Raw genomic sequence first — 15632 nt, forward strand, 5'->3', positions numbered from 1 at the left:
TCCATTGCCAACCTAGATAACGAAACCAGCAATAAGGTGAAAGACAGAATACGGTCCAGCTGTGAAGAGAAACAGCCAAGGCACAAAGGACAATGACACTCCACTAATGAGATAGCCACCCCACAGGTCACCCAAGTCCTATCCAAGGCTACGTACCCTGCACTACCAGACCACCAGCTGCATGATTTAGGTGTACTGCCCCAGGAAGGGGCAGTCAAGCCTGGGGGGAAACCTGTACCTCATCTTCCACTTAGTTCCATAATTGTCCTCACTTAGCATGAAATAGAAAATTCGTTTACAGCAACCCTCCCCTGACCCCAAGCAACTGGGGCAGAGAACTCCATGAGTATACGTGCAAACACACATGCACACACATGCACACGAGCACACGTACTGCAGACGACATAGGCAAGCATGTCATACAAAACTTTACGTATACTGTGAAACAATCTGAGTTAGGAAACTAGGATCGTTGCCACCGCCATTTATTTGTCTAGTTCATGACTAAGTATAGAACACTATGGTAGTGCTAGAAATGCAAAGAAGTCCCTGCCCTTAAGGGGCTTACAATCTTAAGGAAATAAAACAGGCACATAGAGGGACTGTAAGAAAGCACATGCTGACAAATGCTACAAGAATTCAGAAGGCAGCGTAGTTCAAGAACACGGGATCAGGGATCACAAAACCCAGTTCTAGTCCCAACCTGGCAAAAGTCAGTTAACTTCTCTGGGTTTATTAGCCCAGCGACAAAACGAAGCAGTGAGATCTAGAGGCTACACGCATTTGTTTGCATCATGATTCAATCAAAAGCTGAGCAAAGTTTTATGGAGGAGGCAGTACCTGAGCTGGACACTGAAGAAAGACAGAGAAGGCATTTCGGAGAAGGAAAGCGGTACTGAGGTAGGTCTAAGGAGTGGGGGGTGGGCGGGCCGGGAGGGGAGGAGACACAAGGAACAATGGCAGTGAGGTAATGAGCGGCTATGGTAGCCCTGAGGCACTACCAACACAGGAATGAACTGTATTCCTCACATTTACATCCAGTCAGTTACAGTACAGAGTTCCAGAGAGTAGAAAACACCAGAGAACAATGGCGGCATTTTATCAAACATTGCACTCAATTTCCAGAAAATATAAAACGATTTTCACATTATACCTCTACATTTAAAATTGACATCAACAAACTGTTCCCACTGTCAAAATGTAAACCAAAGTTTACATTCTTAGTAAACATAATTCTTTTCATTCAATAGGACATTTGATACAAATTATATTATCCTGATAACTCCAACATTTTTCTACTATGCTCCATGCACTGTGGAAATAAAAAAGACAAGGTCTCCACCCATGAAGAGTCCACAGCCTAGTAGGGGAGACAACCAACCATGCCTACCTAGATCCAGGTATGAACATGGCTATGGAGTAAAAGATGGACTCATCCCTCCTGAGCAAGTTTCAGCAAGGACTCCGAGAAGAGGCTGATAGCTCAAAGAGAAAGGAGTTTGGCAGGGTGCAAGTGTTTGTGGGGAGGAGAGTGTTTCCAGGCACAGGGCGCATGGCTACATACAGGCAATAGTGTAGGAGCATGGCGTGGTCAGGGGTACGAGGGTACAGTGTGGTCAGAGCCCTGTACAGGGCAACGGCTAGCGGTATGGAAGCCTAGACTTAGTCCTGTAAAAATGGGGGAGCTACTGCTTGCTAGGCTTTAATTTTCTACTAACCCTGGTTTGTAAGATCAGGAAGGGATGGAAAGAAAGTGAGCAGCAAGATTCTTTCCGTGTCGTAAGCAGTCCTTGTAAGCGCTTTGTAAATCACACTGCTCAGGAAACTACCCCCTCCCCCCCCCACCTCCTTCACCTCTCCTTTCCCTTTATGATCTGTGAGTCTTCAACACGGGGCTGCACTACCACGGAACTGGAAAGGCCGAGGCGAGGAGAGCAAGCGAACAGGACCAAAAACACACACCTATGGCTAATCAGGTTACCATAAGGTAATGGTACTATACACAGGTGTGCAGGTAAAATGAATTCTTTTTCAGGAGTTCTCTAAAACTGCCTAATTCACACCAAAGTGTTGGAAAATCTCATTCAGCTTGGGAAAAGTATATAGAACACTTGCAGAAGACTGCATTTCCTAAACTCTTTTCCATTAAATACCAGTGTTAACAGCACACCACCAAATATAGGATTTCAAAGCCTATCTTCACATGATTAAGACTGAACCAAAACTGCACTGTTTGGCTTAAAAAATAAGACGACACACCAAGTAATTCCAAGTCTTAGGTTCTCAGCTAGTACTTAAAATGTGTCAATGCATGACTAAATTGCCGAAGTGAAGAACATGCAGTAAAAGGTAGAGGCAAATAGAGCGTTACTTTAGGGCAGGATTCCAATTTCTAAATTCCAATGTCTCATAACAGTATTAGAGAATCAATGCTATAAAAGTAATACCTTCTTGAAATTCTGTTTTCAAAGGAAGAAAATAAATCTGTATATTTTATTTAACATTCATTCTTAAGTTACAGTTATGCCAAAACAATCAGCTTCTATGGAAAGAAATCTTCGTATAATCCTAAAAACACTCATATACATTTAGAAGGATCTTCTACATTCCTAAATAAATTACATGCCTGATATACATTAACCAATGAAAAATACCACCGTGAGAATTCAGGACATTTATTTTTCTGCATGGAGATTTAACTACCGTACAACACACACACACACACACACACACACACACACACACACACACACAACAAACCCACAGAGCAACGGTGTGTAATAGGTAGTGAGAGACACTGAAAATAAGCATATTTAAAATGCCTACAAGCAGGTTTTTTTTTTTTTAGGCAACAAAATATTTTCAGTCCTTGACACCTTCTCACACTCACCTAGCACCACAGATGCAAGGACTTACAGTAAACGTATACAATCTCATGCTTAAAACCTAAAGCATGCATGGAATAGAATTTATACATTATGATCTACTCTATTAAGTATGCAGTACATACTTCTAATATTTTATGCATTAAATTACCCTGCAACATTATGAAACTTTAACATTTATGCAAAACAACTTTTGAAAGACTTATGAAACAAGTTTTCAAGGATCACCTCCAGGCTGTTTACACAGGCATTGGTTTGGTTAAGTGGGAGAATGGCAGCAGCCTCAAGGTTCATACTGAATGCAAATGGTGTGTGTGCATGTCAATCCATGTAAAAAATACATATATACATAGATGGCACAAAGATTTGTGCAGTTGGAATCACCAGTGCAAATGCATGCATTTGAGGTACTTATTTTTTCCATGGTCAGGTATAATTATGCATAGTCATGTTCCTCAAGTGCTAAATATTTCAGACCTGATCAAATGAAAGCTGTAAGAACTGTAAATATATTTATATAGTTAATTTCCAAGCACTATGCCTTTAATGGACATTTGTTTAACATTACATATTTACATATTTAGTTTAAAATGTTTGCCAACCAATAAATTTTCTCACTGTAAAGAGACTGACTGGTAATTATACCTGGCCAAATGATTTAAATAGCATACTTGAAATTCTAGCAAGAATTGTAGTGAAATAGTAAAATACTTCATTATTGCTTCATTGGACTGAGAAACCTAGAAGGCAGAGATAAACAATGCTCGGTGATGAAAGGTGAATCCCCACAACAGTGGTGCGCACCCCCAAAGAGCCTTTGCCCAGTAAAAACTAAGCGCTCTCCACGTTATCAATGCCGTTGGCATCCACATGGATATCAGGCTCCCCACACAAAGATGAGGGGACAAAGCGGCTAACTGTGGGACACAAACAGCTCTTAAGCTCTGGCAATTCTTGCTTCAGGCGTTCCAACTGCTCCACTTGGAATATATTTGGCTGTTCAGGCATCCAATCATATATCCTGTGATGAAACAAACAATAAACACATAAAATAGTGTAATTTTATGGTTCACTTAAGACCTGCCTGACTTAATCTTTTCAGGAGAACCTGATTACAGAACGCCTGGAACATTTATAGTACAGGAGCACACCCTCCCCTAACTTTTTAAAAGATCTAAGTATAGGCTCTGTTTAAAAATACTTCTCCATCTTTCTAATAATGCAGAATAGCATTTCCTTTTGTGCCTGTGATGAAAAAGAACTGACTGTAAAGCAACTGAAACAGAAAATGAAATAAATCTGTAGTTTACTAGTGATGGATTCTTCAGGCATCGTCTCTCCAAGCGCATCCATCGGCAAGGCCTTATACGACGGGAAGCTAGCAAGAGGAGAGCTGGAACTCACGCCTAGTTGTGACTTGGAAGCACTGAAGATGTGCACTGAGAACTGTCCTGAAGTTGTGTGGCACAGGCACATGGGCTCACAGCTGAGAGCCCAGAAAAAGCCCATGTGACAAGGGCAGCACTGCACTGCCCATCAGCGGAGAGAGGACGGCCTTCGGCCAGGTGGCTCATGTGAGGTGCAATGACAGAGGTCACCGTGATATCAGAGTAGGAAAGAATTTCTAAGAAAATGAGAAGTGACCTCTGGGGAAAGACAGAAGACTGAACTGAAGCATCTAACTTTACTTTCCCTGTATGTCAATGTTAAAAAGAAAATAAAGGGATTAAAAAAGAATCCATGCATATGGGGAAAAACAAAAACAAAGAGATGCAGCAACACAATTTTGGAAGCTGGAAAACAGACGCATAAGTAATAACAAAGTATTTCAGTTAGCAGACGGGAAAAGGCCAAATCACAAGCCACAGTGGAAAGCATGAAAAGGCGGAGTTAAAAGCAGCACCGGTTTCCCCCCAGAACTAGGGGGAGGGGAGACTAGAACAGGGAGGATGAGGTGAAGGTCTGAGCAGCAGTAAGCATCTCCCTCCCACCTAACTTCCTGCCATGGAGGCTGCCCCACACCGCACTGAGGCTGATTTTAACAGAAAATGTTTTGGAATGGAGGACAAGATGACCAGGTAAGGGTTTGGGCATTTTACAAAAGCCGCCAGCACCAGGAGACAGTCCATCCATATGATACATGCAAGATGCAGAGACATGCCTTCCCTTCCCCAGCTGTCTTCCCTTACCTGATTCCCAAGAACCCTGGGAGCCAGAGCTGGACCCTCTAGGTAGTTTATACAGATTCTTCTGTGAGGAATCTGGTCAGTCAAAAAGCAAAGTTCTGAATCTACTGACATCAGAAGTATGACCAAACAGGCCACTCAGATCACGCCACAGTGAAATCCAAGTGAACAAGCCCCATGCACACACTCAGGACCTCCAACAAGCTTTTTAGATCCCAATCTTATCACAAGAAGCAGTCACAGATTTCTAAGCAACTTGAGGCAAGCCTCTAACACGTAAGAGAGTGAGCCTGAGAGAAGAAAATTTTAAACACACACACACACACACACACACACACAGTCCTTGATGCCTTCATAGAAATAGTTCATTGAGTCAAAACAAAATGTTATATATAGAGGAAAAAAGAGCATTCAGAGAAAAAACAATTCTTAGAAATTAAAGACACAAAAAGTTAAGAGAATGGGTGGATGGTAAGGTTGACAAAATCGTTTAAAGTGGAGCAAAAAGACAAAGATAGAAAATAGAAGAAAAATTAAGAATTAGAAGTCTGGTCCAAGAGAGTATAATATGTAAATGAAAGGATTTCTTTTATAAAGGGGGGGGGGAACCCGCAGAAAAATGGAAGACACAAAAATCAAAGAATAATTTACTAAATTTTTGGCATCTTCAAAGACATGCATCAACAGATCAAATGGGCTGCCATGTGCCCAGCACAAAGGATGAAACCAGACCCACAACAAGACCCATCTCTATGAAATTTTACCACACTGGTGACAAAAAGACTCTCCAAGCTTCCAGATGGGAAACAAAGAAACCACACATACAGGAACAAAAATCAATATGGTTTCACACTCCAGAACAGTAACACTGAAACTGCGAACTTGATGGAGAAATGCTTTTAAAATTCTGAGAGAAAATGTTTTCATTTTTTTTTTTAATTTCTGAGAGAGACAGAGAGAGAGAGACAACGTGAGCGGGGGAGGGTCAGAGAGAGAGGGAGACACAGAATCAGAAGCAGGCTCCAGGCTCTGAGCTAGCCATCAGCACTGAGCCCGATGCGGGGCTCGAACCCAAGAACTGTGAGATCGTGACCTGAGTTGAAGTAAGGCGCTTAACTGACTAAACCACCCAAGCGCCCTGAGAAAATTATTTCTAACATGAAAATTTATACCCAGCCACAATACTTCCAGGCATGCAAGACCAAACATTTACTTTTCATGTCTTCCTTTCTCAAGAAGATACTGAAGGATGTGTTCCATAAAAATGACCATAAAGCGAAAAAGATCTAGAACACAGGAAATGGGAGCTCAGACAAAGGAGAGTTCAGGGAGCAGTCCTCACTCAGAATGAGGAAGCAAAAGCAGAAGTTTACAAAAGCAAAACCTTGGCAACTACTTAAATGCTCTTAAGTAGAATAAATTGTGATAGAAACATAGCCATGAATATTACAGTCATGAAGATGAATAAATTATAGTTATATAGAACAGATTGATTTTAAGAACACTGTAAGTGGGGAAAAAAGTACAAATAACGTTTAAAGCCATGAGAAAAACTAAATGATATTATTTAGTAATAAAAATAAGAATTTAAAAATTTTAAAATGAGAATAATAATTTGATAAACAGTCATATCTGAGAGAGAAGATAAGGGAACTGAATGAGGGAGAGGCAAATGGCAGACTTCCAATCTAATGATAATATTCTTTAAAGTGTACATGTCTATTACTGAATTTATATTTTAATTTTTTAACCATTTGAGCAGATACAGTAATTATTTTAAAAGAATAGGAACACTGCCTAATTACTCTATGAGGCAAGTATTTTCCCCATACCAAAATGAGAAACAACCAGTTGAGAAAGGTAAAATTAAAGGTCATCTTATCACAAATGCAAAAATTCCAAGTATCAGCAAATCGAACACAGCTCTTTATATGCGATAATGTACCACAAAAACATGATTAAATGTAAAAAGCTATGGTGTATTAGTACCTTTGTAAAAGAAGAGACTGAGTCAGTTTCTGATCAACTAAAACACCTCCTCTCATCAATAATTCTCCCCAATATAAATCAAAGGCTCCCAATCACTAATCATTCAAAAACTTCTCTACAGTGTCTAAATTTGATGATTAAAAAAAAAAACCAAACATAAGCACATTATATACCAGAAAAAATAGCTTAAAAAATATTAGGGCACAGGAACTTAATTAAAAACAATGAAAATAGGCACAGAGGACTGCTAGTTATCATTGCAAACCTTGCAGACACACACAAAACACATATACATACATATATACGTAGTTCTCGGATTAAAATGTTAAAAAAAAGAAAAAAGTTCAAGGTAAACACCAACTCTAAGAGACTCTAGCAGGAGCCACATCCTGAGCTAGCTCCTCAGTGTCTTCCACACCTTCAGCATAGTCCTGCCCTGAGTAATGCTGCTGCTTGGCCTAAAACTCAAATCCTGTCAAAGCAAACTTAGCCACTCCCAAAAACCAACTCAATATTCTTCTTTAAAAGCATTCTCACTGAGGTGCCTGGGTGGTTCAGTCGGTTAAGCATCTGACTCTTGATTTCAGTTCAGGTCATGATCTCACAGTTAGTGAGTTCGAGCCCCAGCACAGAGCCTGTTTTGGATTTTCTCTCTCTTACAATAAGTAAATAAACTTAAAAACAACAACAACAACAGTATTCTTATTGACACCTGGCCAGGAAGCACTCACTTTCTTTGCAGCTTTTTATCACAAAGTATATTCCGTTCTCCATTACACGTCACAATTTGGCTCCAACCAAGTAAGGCCCTTCAGATGAAGGAAGTTATACATGGTAGGTCTCACAATACATTTTCTTGCCTGAAAATATTTGCAATAATTCCTTCCTTCTCCTCAAAGAAAGAAATATTCTTCAAAATTTTGCTAAAGCCAACATTTCTTTCAAATGGTTAATGTAAAAATTTTATCTTCCTTTAATTAGTTGGAAATGTCTATTATAAGTGATGTAAAAATTTTACCTTCTTTTAATTAGTTTGAAAGGTCTATTATAAGTGATACAACTATACAGGACAAACAGTAAGGTGAACTAAAGCCAAGGAAAGTATTTTTAATTAAAAAAAATTTTTTTAATGTTTGTTTTTGAGAGAGAGAGAGAGACAGAGCATCAACAGGGGAGGGCGAGAGAGCGAGGGAGACATAGAATCTGAAGCCAGTTCCAGGCTCTAAGGTGTGAGCACAGAGCCCAACACGGAGCTCAAACTCATGAACTGCGAGACCATGACCTGAGCTGAAGTCGGACACTTAACTGACTGAGCCACCCAGGTGCTGTGAAGGACAGTATTTTTTAAAGCAAGCCTGGTTAGAATTTCATCACTTACTCTTTGTATGATGTTGCTCAAGTATTAGCAAGCCTGCTAAACCCTCAGTGAACTAAACAACATGCCTTCTAACCCAAAATTTCTTTATATTAAGCAATCTTTTCATCTTTCAGATTGGTGGCTCTCAAACTTACACCACAAACACCTAGGGAACTTATAAAAAAAAGAAAGTTTGTTCAACAAATATTTGAACCCCTACTGTATCACACATCATTCTAATTTTTGGAGCTAGAGTAGTGAACAAAACAGGCAGAGAGCCCGTCCTCACAGAGTAGGTGTGCTGGGGTGGGGGATGGGGGAAAAGAGGTGGGAATCAGCTCACATGGGGCCTTGGAAGGACCTGTGATTTTACTCCAGGTGACACAGAAAACTGTGAGAGAGTTGTAGGCAGAAACAGGGTCTGGCATCCGTTAGAAGAGCCTCCTCTGGCTGCTGTGCTAAGACAAGACAGCAGGGAGGCGCGGGTAATGGCAGTGGCAAGTGAGCAGACACCTTCAATAATCCACCTGATGAGGCGTCTTTCTTAGCAGAGACTGGCAGTAGTAAGTGTGGTGAGTGAATACATTCAGGATAGATTTTGAAGACAGAATCAACAAGATTCTGTCTGACTGGTTTTAGGTATGTGTTTAAGTATAGTCACAAAAGATTCCAAGGACTTGGCTTGAGAAACCAGAAAGACAGAGTTGTCATTTATACTGAAATCAGGAAGTCTATAGAAAGAACAGGTGTTGATAGCTGGATATAAAAGTTTAAGCAGTCAGGGGAAAGGTCTGAAATATAATGGTTGGAGATAGAAGAACTGAAGAATAAAGGTATGAAAAGCCACAGAACTGGATGAAAGTTCTGAACCCCAAGTAAGTTGGTGCAGAGAAAGAAGCGTCTGAGGGAGAGAGCGCCCCTCCCCCCACCAAGACAATAGTGCATCTGGTATGGAGCCCAGTCATTTAACAAGTCCCAAGTGGCTGTGCTACACTGCAAAGTTTGAAAAACTCCAAATAAATGTTAAGATAAACCTCAGGCTGAACTACAGAATTTTAACTAAGTTTAATATTATTTTTAATTTTATAAGATAACTATTTTTGTTTCTAACAATCCATGAAAACTTTTCATGAAAAACAAATACCTATCATAAATTAGACCATTAACTCCAAACTCCTTCAATTTCTTTCTGTTTTCAGGATCGTTGGTATCATCACCCCAGCAGAATATGACTAGTCCCTTAGCTTTTGCCTCTTGAATATAGGATGGGTTTCTGAGCAGGTCTTCAGTATGTACATTTATCCCCTAAAAGAAGAAAAGTAAGTTACTCATGAAAAAGTAACTTATTAACTGCAAATACTAAATGGTCATATTCTACATCAGTGTTCTCAAGTAGAATGCACAGGGAAAAAAACTGTTAGAACTCTTTCTTATAATTACAATTTATTTATCAAAGAAGTTTATAGTCTAGCCATTTTAGATGATTCATAAAATCCACTCAGAAAACTAAACTACAAAAACTTACTTAACCTAGGCCTGGAAGAAAATATTTTAATGTTCATTCAACTGCTTTTCATTCTGAGATCTAATATCCTCCTTTTTAAGTAGAGCTATCTGCTTGCTACACATGGGTCAAAACTAACCAATTCGATGTGTAAAATAACACAAAAACTTATTCACTACTGCTCTAAGACATTTCTTAAAAAATTAAAATAAAAAAAATTCAAATATAAATTACCAGTAGGTTTTCAAATTGTGCAAAGCTCATTGCAATGGGGGTTGTCCGAGATCTGAGGTCCATGAGTTCAGGGTAAATATCTGATTTTCCTTGAGTCAAAAATAATATGGGGTATTTGTTCTGCTTTTGCCGAACCCTAAGACAGACAATTAAAAAGTACTTTTCATCAGGGAGATAATTCTAATATATTGTTTTAGAATTGTAGGAAACTGAATATATAAAGAAACTACAGCCCCACCAAAAGAGCATAATTCCATTACAGAGATAGAATCACCATTAACATGCAGTGCATCAATACACGAATAAATAAAAGAAAAAGAATACAATAAAAGAAAAATTTTAAATTGTCTATAAAGGAGCTAAACCATTTTCAGAAATAGGCAACAAGAAAGCCCTTGAGGGCTTACAATTCATTAAGGAGGACGTTACATGTCTAGAAAACGAAACACAGGGTGTGAGGTACTAGGACCCTGTGAGTGTGAACTTCACTGGAGTGGAGGGCACCCTGCAGGTAGTCCTGAAGAGGTGTGAGAATATACAGAACCTAACTGGCAGGACAAGTCATGGGGGGAGTCTGGGCAACTTCCCCACCTCCAACCAAAATCTCTGTTCCTAAATCCCAGCTACTGTCTAAGAGTCTAGGTGAAAAAAAAATTGAGTATTACTCACATTGTGCAAATATCTGCATCAAATGAAGAAAACACTATTCTCCTCTTCCCAGCATTTTCTAAGACAGTTTTTAAAATTATGTCCAAAAACAGATTCATGTCGAAGTACGTTGATAAGTTACCATCCCACATTCCATCCTACATGGAAGAAATAAACAGAAAAACAAAAGCCATTAAATACCCTAGGATCACAGTGCCAGAAAAAACATCTTGGTAACATCTAATCCAACTCTTATTCTACATGAGGAAAGCAAAGGCCTGAAAAGATTAAGTGACTTGCCCAAGACCACACAGCTACTCCGTGATGGTGCAGCTGTCATGTTTCACGTAGAAACCCTTATACGCAAAGTGATGATATCAAACTTTTGCTTTAATAAGTTTAACAAAATAAAAACTAAGACTCTGGAAATCTGAATTCTACTGACTTTAAAATATTTTTATATAATCTTCATGAACTATAAGACAAAAGGACTCTACTTCATTTGCTAACTCATTGTAACAGCCCAGGTAATTATGAATTACTAATTAAAAACCTCACTCTTTGGCTCTAAGGCAAGTAATAAACAAGTAAAAAAAAACAAAAAACAAGTAATAAAAATATTCTCTAAATATGGCTAAGATACCAAGATCCCTGTTGAAATTCAAATATCAGACATATTGTATATTAGTCATTAAAATAACCCTAAGAGCTCAGAAAACTAAAAATCACTTATTAAGAAAAATCACCATGTTAACCAGGACCAGCTTATCATAAACAGCTACTCAGAAGGCATGATTTGAGGGCAGTTATAGATTATTCTGGTCAAAACAAATTCTAGGATATTGCTCTGATTGCCCAATCACACCTGAATTAAGCTCTTCCAGTGCTCCCCCCCAATCCCAACAACCCTCTACCATGCATCTCAACCATTTATACAAATCTCCATCTGATATATTCAATAGTTAATTATTTTCCTCAACTAGACTATTCCAACAAGACAAGTTTTATTCTGTTTTGTTCACTACTTGAACCCATCACCAACAAAATGCCTCACGCATAGCATCTTTTCGATATATAATTGTTGAATAACGATAACAAAAAGACTAAATCTGGAAGTGATCTAAAACACACCTGCAGAAAATTTCTTTTCTTGGTTAACTATTACTAGCTACTATTGCCACTTAACAGAAAACTGCTTAGGAAATTATTGAAAATGTATGTTTAAAAGGAAAATAAGAAAATAAAAACTAATCAGTTATATAAAGTTCTAATTTTCATTCATTTTATAAGTATGTCCAGAAACCACCCATATTAATGTGTACATGAGACATATTTAAACTGAAATTTACACAATACATTCATCACTACTTTTAAGTACTCACATATAAGGATGAAGTATGCTTTATCAAAAACATCCAACAAGTACTGTGCTTGTTGGAAGAAGCCACAGTAAGATTTCAGCCTCACTTTTCCATTAAAACAAGGAGAGAGGAATAAATGCATTTAAAGAAATGGGGAGAAAGAGGAAGAATGTGTTACATCAGGGATTACTTACCCTTTGATGGCAGATCCATTTTATTTCTATGTTAAACCCTACATCTTCTGGCAAAGACTCTAAAACCTAGAGTTTTGTTTGTTGGAGGTGAATTTTGTTTTGTTTTTGGTGAGATGAATGGCAGAATAAGAGAAGAAAAAAAGGAAAACAGAATTATTACAAAAAGCAACCTATAGTAAAACGTATCAGTAAGGATAAAATGTTTTGTGCCTTCAGCATAAACCACTATCTTTTCTCATACCCCAAATTACAACGTGATTGATGATGATTAAGTTAATTAAGAGTCAAGAGATTAAGCAGCAAAAGCAGTGGTCTACAGTGACATTTGGAATGGTGGATGTACCACCACCACAAAGACACACCCTTAACCAGAGTCCTTTTGCCACCAGAGATCTTGCGTCTGCCCTAACCAGCTACATGACAATTACCTAAAACAGTTTGTAAGCAATTTCATGTGTGGCTGTTGGACTTTCTTCTCTGGTATCTTTAGCCATATTTTATCTAACGTACTTATCATGTTGTTGCTGAACAAATGAAAAATAAGGAAAATAATGTATACTTGTGTGAAGACTGCTAAACATGAAAGTTTCTTCTTTAAATTAGAATTGTATTTGGCGTTTTTCAGCTTTAAAATGTCCGTGATTAAATTGTAATAATGGTGACAAAGTGAGTGAATAAATGTATGTTTAACTTATCTGGCTAAGTAAGTGTTAAACCGTTAATATACAATTTTTTAATAATTGTTTTTAATCAAAAGTCTAGGAATCATGCAATTTCTCAGAACCAAATGATTTCAGAATTTTGAACTAGAAGAAATGATGTAACTTAGCTGGGCTTCATAAATATCTGAAAAATTATTCCAACCATGTTTTAAACACACTAGAACAATGTCCATTTTAGGAGCTCTATTGTAGCTTCCTTTCTGTAGGATGAATAATCATGATAAACTGAAATGACCTATTGTTGCCTAAGATAACTACTGTACCTGACATCACCAGGAAAAGACCATGGAGAAAAGCAGAAGTTAAGAAATGGAGCCAGTAGGAAATAAAGCAGACCCAGCATGTCCAAGGAGTGCTTGGCATCCATATAGGCTTGCTGATATTAAAGGGATTCCTTTATGAATTGTGTCAATTTTTTATATCCTCACGCTAGTATTTTTTCAGGTGAGTTCTCAAAAGTTGTGTCTTATTTTAAGTAACCAGGGTACTCATTTTCTTTGGTTGGACAATCTCATTTCTCTCCAAAAGCTAAGGAACAGATTTTTTTTCGCTCAAATTTTTACTTAATTAATCTCCACACCCAATCTCTACTGGGGCTAGAACTCACGACCCCGAGATCAAGACTTGCAGGCTACTGCAAGTGAGCCAGCCAGACGCTCCAGGAACAGTTTTAAACATTGTAAAAATACTTCTCCCACCATCACATGTCCCTCTCACCCCTTTTTCTGTGCCCTCTATTTCTTGTTTATATACAGAAATGTGTGAATTTCCTGTTCTTACCAAATTAACCCATTGAGGTGGGAGTTTTTATTCATTTGAGCAGGTGAGTTATTCTTAAAAAAAAAAAAGGAGCATAGGTACACAAAAATGTATCTTCTCTAAAAAGAGTAACAAGTTTTTATAAATGTCTTTGACACAGCCTTTTTAGTGCCCAAAATAAATTATTCAAGTTATAACAGAATCAATGAGATAAGCTTTGTGCTAGTTTTCCGAAGTTAACTTACCATCTTAAGAGAAGGAAATGGCTGATTTTCAGAAAAAGAATTTTCTTCCTCAACCACAGATTCTGAAATTTTAAATTATAAAAGCTCAGTAGATAAAATGCCATTTTATCACTAAGATCTTTTCCTAAAGTCTTAGGACAAAGAAAGACATGTAGAGGTAATTAGGAGATCCTTTTATATGCAGTATTTTTTGAAGGCTCTTATATTTATTATGTTGAATCATTAAAACCTCCATTTAAAAATAAGCAAACTTTATGAAGATTAGTTTGCAACATTTCACAGAAATGCCAAGTTTGAGGGCCCAACAGTGATTATTTTCTTATAAACACTGTAATACTACTTTTTACAAAGTAGTCCTCAGCATTGATTAGTTATTTCTCGGTGGAATTAAAGAGCTGGGTCCTCTTGCTAAGGCTTCTATTTGAAATATCAAAATCAGCACAGAAGTTAGAAATTAAGAGACTCTAAAGCTACTATTGTGCTTTTGTTACCACTACCATTTAATCCAAAATTTTATCTCAAAACATTAAGAGTTTTTTTCCAAGAGAGAACTTAATGTCAAACTTTTCCTTTCTTTAAAAAAAGTATTACAAAGACTAAAGTCATATAAAATTTTCCAGCTAAATATTAAATAATAAAACATTAAATAAATAAAATTCATTTTATTATTAACAGTCATGAAATAGCTACAAAGACTAGAAAGTCCTATCTATGCTCTGGAGATAAGCTTTAGTCTTTAGCACTTCGCGATTTCTTCATAAAGGCATTCCAACTATCCTGTTATCACAATTGCAGGTAAACATCTAACGAGCACCTACTACACACAGAGCATTTGTAAGTGTCTCGAGGAATACAAAAACATTTTTCTACCCTAGAGAAGTTTACATCCTAGTTGAAGAGACAGGACATGTACAGAATAAAAGGTTTATAAAAGGATCCACTAAATCTCAAATGAATGACACAAACTATGAAGTTCTATGAGAGTATAAAGTAAAGTGGAGTTACAAAGAGATTCCATAGGCAGGACAAGCTGTGGGGAAACTGAGGCACAGACTGGTGAAAGTAAAGTAATTACTCAAGGTTACAGCAGGTCAATGTTAGAACTGGATTCAAACTCCTGGCTCTGGAGCCAGATTCTCTACTTGATTTACCCTCTTTTTTGTCATGGTTACAAATGTTTGGAAAAAGAAAAAGAATGTTTGGAAAGAATGATAGGTACACAATTATAAAGAACTTTGATGATCAAGCTAAGAAAATTGCTAACAGTAAAAACATGTAATTACTATACACACGACATAAACGCATTTGAAAATTAATATATGTAAAGACCTCATATCTATAAAACTATTTAGATAGCCCAGTATTATATAGATTAAAATGACCAACGGTAGTTAAAAAGAATAAGGAAATACCACATATATATACATGTGTGTGTGTGTGTGATTACAAAATGAAAATAGTATCAGTACATACCTTTCAGATCTTTAGATTTTAGTGCAGTCACATGAGCGAGCTAGAAAACACATACACACACAATGCAATCGAAAA

The 15632-nt window shown here is 37.6% G+C and overlaps 1 protein-coding gene across 7 annotated transcripts in view; it reads right to left on the reverse strand.

The window, feature by feature from the left end:
• Window positions 1-469: 469 nt before the first annotated feature.
• Window positions 470-15632, reverse strand: part of GPCPD1 (glycerophosphocholine phosphodiesterase 1) — a 52108-nt gene continuing 36945 nt past the window's right edge. For 5 of the 7 annotated variants that reach the window (XM_039224018.1, XM_039224034.1, XM_039224011.1 and 2 more), the window contains exons 14-21: window positions 15558-15597; window positions 14085-14146; window positions 12359-12424; window positions 10825-10961; window positions 10156-10291; window positions 9562-9722; window positions 7792-7869; window positions 470-3906 (exon numbers count right to left, since the gene is read on the reverse strand). In XM_039224018.1, coding sequence (XP_039079949.1) covers window positions 3717-3906; window positions 7792-7869; window positions 9562-9722; window positions 10156-10291; window positions 10825-10961; window positions 12359-12424; window positions 14085-14146; window positions 15558-15597 — 870 coding nt within the window. In that variant the 3' untranslated portion in view covers window positions 470-3716. The remainder of the gene's footprint in view (window positions 3907-7791; window positions 7870-9561; window positions 9723-10155; window positions 10292-10824; window positions 10962-12358; window positions 12425-14084; window positions 14147-15557; window positions 15598-15632) is intronic. The other 2 variants (XM_039224037.1, XM_039224040.1) reach the window with 2 other exon arrangements.

The sequence above is a fragment of the Hyaena hyaena genome, unplaced genomic scaffold, assembly GCF_003009895.1.
Source record: "Hyaena hyaena isolate Hyena2069 unplaced genomic scaffold, ASM300989v1 scaffold_16, whole genome shotgun sequence".
Lineage (NCBI taxonomy): Eukaryota > Metazoa > Chordata > Mammalia > Carnivora > Hyaenidae > Hyaena > Hyaena hyaena.